General features: G+C 34.3%; 1 protein-coding gene across 3 annotated transcripts; it reads right to left on the bottom strand.

The window, feature by feature from the left end:
• Window positions 1-724: 724 nt before the first annotated feature.
• Window positions 725-4204, bottom strand: LOC148911239 (uncharacterized). Of its 3 annotated transcripts, none has more exons than XR_016119678.1 (3): window positions 4050-4204; window positions 1548-1914; window positions 725-1328 (listed from the first exon to the last, which is right to left on the bottom strand). XR_016119678.1 is itself a non-coding variant. In XM_089029420.1 (3 exons), the coding sequence occupies exons 1-2, from the start codon at window positions 4102-4104 to the stop codon at window positions 1619-1621; spliced, it is 351 nt and encodes a 116-aa protein (XP_088885546.1). In that variant the 5' UTR covers window positions 4105-4204; the 3' UTR covers window positions 725-1328; window positions 1612-1618. The 3 variants fall into 3 exon arrangements, 2 of the variants coding, with proteins under 2 accessions (XP_088885546.1, XP_088885545.1); XM_089029420.1 differs by having other exon boundaries at window positions 1612-1914; XM_089029419.1 differs by having other exon boundaries at window positions 725-1914.
• Window positions 4205-4490: the final 286 nt, after the last annotated feature.

Raw genomic sequence — 4490 nt, 5'->3', positions numbered from 1 at the left:
AGGTAATACTATTCTGTACAATTTAGTAATAGTGTTTCAACGATATATTGCTTCCACTGTGTTTCTTTTATTTTACAGTTTCAAAAACTTGTTACAGCTTGCTGGGGATAAACCATATATCCCTATACTTTATACATTTACATATAGCATACTATTATTTTTTTTACCTTGTTTTTCTTCTTCTTATTTATTATTATTATGGTCTTGGGGTCGAGACAAAGATTCATATACACCTGCAGTGGGAATACCGTCTCCACTCAGATTATCTGTCTAACAGAATTTAAAATTATTATTAGAATGGTCAGGTACTCGTTGAATCTGGTGTTTGGAAAGAAACTGGAAAACTGGAAAAGTCTGAGACAATGAAAGGTAATGATGGTATTTCAATTCTGTTATGCAGCATACATAAATAAATTTCATCATAGGTTTTAGTTGCAAATAATCTCCAGAGCAATAAACATTAAAGCAATAGATTTAGCATTAAATAACATGTTGAGGGCATTTAATCCATGAAATAGAAATTGCTTGTAAAAGTATTATTATAACAGTCAAACAGACTCAAAAGAAAACAATGGAACAGAGTGTTAGTGTAATATCTATTACACAGGTTTAATGACCTCACTATATGATGTGGTAACTCTAGTACTATACTCTAAGTACATTACAACTATTTTTAACAACCACATCTTTGCCCTTGACACAAACACTCACATAACGCTGCATGTTTATATCTAAAGAAAACATTTATATTACAGGAAGTATTAGTGGGAGCACTATATATTAATTTTACAAATTAATGTTCACACACAAACAAAATTTATGTTTTCAGGAATGACGTTTGAAAACCTTGTGGCTAAATTCCAGTGTGCCTTGTACAACCACTATCAGACCATGGGACCAGACCTGTACAATCCTAAACTTATGAGGGCATTTGCTGAAAAGACTTCTCCTGGTCTTTATGATATGCTTCTTCACTCCATATCTAGAGATGACAATAGAATACAGAATACTGGTACCAGGAAAGAGATACTAGAACAAAGGACTGTTGTTTTACTGCATACCCTTGCATACTTTAGGTGAGTTATATTCTTCTCAAGTGTTCTCTTCACATCCCGTGTGTTTTTATCAGAGTATAATACGCGGAAAACTGTTTTTTAATGCTTAAGTCAAATCAATAAAATGATGTTTGTGTTTTCCATATAGGTCACAGAAAACATCCCATTTACAAAGAGATAGTGGACTTTTTCTTTCTAATCACGGTTTATCAAGGACTGGCCAGTCAGCTGGTTACATAATGGGTGACTCTATTCACAGAAGATCTATAGATGCTGAAAGAAAGAAAATGGTGAATGGTCATGGATCGCTTTTAAAATCACAAATTACAACTGCAATTGATGTGAGTACCAAAACAACTTTATATATTTACAGTACTGTATTATTTGACTGTTTATTGATTAATCAATTTATTGACTGCACACATGCACAAGTGCATAAAATAATCATATTCAACTAGCTTGCATGGTCTGTATTGTAGAGAATTTTCAAACCTTGTTTCATTTTGTTATTATAAACAAGAAGTTTATGCAATCAACATAATTCTTATTTTCATACATTCACATCAACAGAAATCTTGTCTGGTAATTAACATGATTGATGACTTCCATGTGATCAGCTCCCCAAAACAACCATTAGACCTCAAGAAATCTACATCAATCGACATGATGACCAGTTTATTAGACATGCCAAGTGTTGCATCGATTCCTAGACCACAAGACAGTTTAAGCATCCACAGAACAGTTAAAATCAAAGTAAAACAAGTGACTAAAGATTGTCGTGGGGGAATAAGCCATGATGATGTGGTGAAATTAGTTGACAAGTTCCTAGACTGCAGTTGCACCTTTCTGGAGGGTCTTCCTGAAAAATACAAATCAATAACACCTGAATCAGTTGAAAGTCAAGTTAAAGAATTAGGGTATGTCTTCGTACATGTAATGCAATCAGATGACCATAAATAACATTTAACAATTATTAAGTCGAGTCGTACAAGAGCTGATAGCCAACTCGGCAGCCATTTATGATGAGAGTGGAATAATTGTTTTATTATACAGTCAATCACTGGATCATGAAAAAAATAAATGTTCCGTTATCATTTTTCATTAGAAAGTGTGTTTCTCTACTCATAGTATACAAGCTGATAGCCTATTACTTAGTAGAGTAGCCAATCAGACCATGCGCTTGCTCATATCCAGTGATTGACTAAATTATAATAATTGATATTAATATTTTTGAGATTTGACATTTTGTATTATTTTCTTATTAGCATTTATTCCAGCCATGCCCAAAGCGATTTACAAACCCTGCAGTCTTGTCTACTTATTGATGAAAGAGAACAAACACTAAAAAGCATGGAAGACTATAAAAAAGCATTGAATCACATTCTAAGAGTTGCTCCAGAATTAAGAGAATACATGAAAAAAAACCTAGTACCAACACCTGGTGATTGGCCAACATGGCTCTATATCAAGAAGCTAATAGCTCAAGCTAACAGCCATAACACTATCCTAACTTCCCTCATCCCTGAGCAAGGTCCATTTCATGTTAGTTTAAATCTACAAGAACAGATGGTCGTACAATATAACTTTTTGTTTGATAAATTGCATCAACATTTATTTTCAAAACCACTCCCACAAAAACCTAAGCCACATCAATGTTCCCTGCTCATAAGTTCAGTGCTACTTGGATGGTTTATGGTGCGTGACAGAATAATGGCCAAATTTACTATGTGTAAAGACCCTCAGTATGTACTTGTATTATTTCTTCTGGAAGAAGTAGTACCTTTGGGATTTTTTCAGTACTTTGCTATCTTTCGAAGTGGTAATTTAGAACAGTACCTTACTGTGATGGTAAGGATTGCCATCCTGTTTATCATTTGGAAACGAAGACATTATAACAAGTCAACCCTGTCAATGCTCAGTGACATTGAACACCAAAGGAAAAAACTTCCACAATATTTTGAAACAAAAAAGAATTGGCTATCACTTTTTACAGAAAAGAAAGTCGAAATATTTCACTCTGAACTTCGAAACAAAATCACACCATGGTCTTCTGCTGAGTTTATTCAAAATGTAGCAAAATGCATAAATGCTCAAAATTTTCAAATTTCATTCCAAAAACATTTTGTGAAGAATACGTCAAAGGGAAATCACAAAAGGGACTGGACAACTATAGCTGGGATGAGTGCTGAATATCTGATCAACTTGTTTACATCTGTTGCTCAAAACGTTGGAAAAAGTGCAAAGGTAATAATGAAGGATCATTATTGACTAAACATGAACCTTTTTAACCGAGCATGAGGTCTGACTGCAGAAATATCAGACCAAAGTGTTGACATTATAAAATAAGCACAGCAAGGTTTGTGCAGAATAGCCCAAGGTCTGATATTTCTCTTTATTATATGACTGACAGCTATAATTTCCTGTAATTTGATTGGCTCGAGCTCAGTCTGTATTTTGCCAATTTGCCTACATATGGTCGGAATCTTTGGGAATATTTCTTATTATCCGGATCTACCTCGCATGGTTGCACATGTATTCTCTGAACTGTTGAATTCTAGATTCTAGCACACCCTACATGTAGTTTGTAAACACGACTTCATTTTTCATTTATAGAAAAAATTACAAAGTCATATAGTAAAAAAATTATTAAACTTGCTTGTTTGGTCTGTACAGAGAAATATCAGACCTTGTTTTTTTCTGCACGGCCCGCAGCCTTGGGCCCATACGTTCAAGACCTTGGTCTGATATTTCTCTGTGCAGACCAAGCAAGCAAGTTTAATAACCCTTTAGTACAGATGTACAGAGTTAGCAAGATTTTTTTATTAATATGTGACTTTGTCTCTTTTTCAATTACATTTACAATTCAAAATCTTAAAAATTGAAAAAACATGCACAAAACCCAATCATATTGCAATCATAGACAGTCATACAAAATTTTTCCTATTTTTAGACAACTGCAACTCTTGAAGACATTTATTTCAATTATAATCTTACCTGTTTCACAGATACCAAGAGATCTTGATAAACATGGTAAACCAAAAGGAGACATTAAATTCTGGTTTCCAACATTTGATACAAATGTCAGTAGTACATGTATGCCTCTGGGTTACAGTTTCGAAGAGAAATATCCCAATACTGATCCTTGTCCTGACAGCCAAATGTGATCTTCAAAGCTGTAAAGGGAGTGGCACTTTCCGTCGTTTGAAACTGTTTTCACACTTTTCATGATGTCTGTTTAGATGGTACTTCCAACTGCCCCATATGTCATGACAAATTACAGGAGAAAATTGAGGAGCTATCTGCAAAATTCAATTCTTCGCTTCTGGAGCCAACAAAGTCAAAGCACAGAAGTTGCACACCACAAAGCATTGATGAAGCAGAAAATAACCAATTACATGTAAGACCTGCAGCCTTCTACAATTCATTGGATTGGGA

This window comes from Actinia tenebrosa, unplaced genomic scaffold (assembly GCF_029948245.1).
Source record: "Actinia tenebrosa isolate PJP-AT-01 unplaced genomic scaffold, QUT_ActTen_1.0 PGA_scaffold14__42_contigs__length_11649687, whole genome shotgun sequence".
NCBI lineage: Eukaryota > Metazoa > Cnidaria > Anthozoa > Actiniaria > Actiniidae > Actinia > Actinia tenebrosa.
The sequence above is the reverse complement of the archived record's forward strand: the minus strand, read 5'-3'. Positions and strand labels throughout refer to the sequence as shown.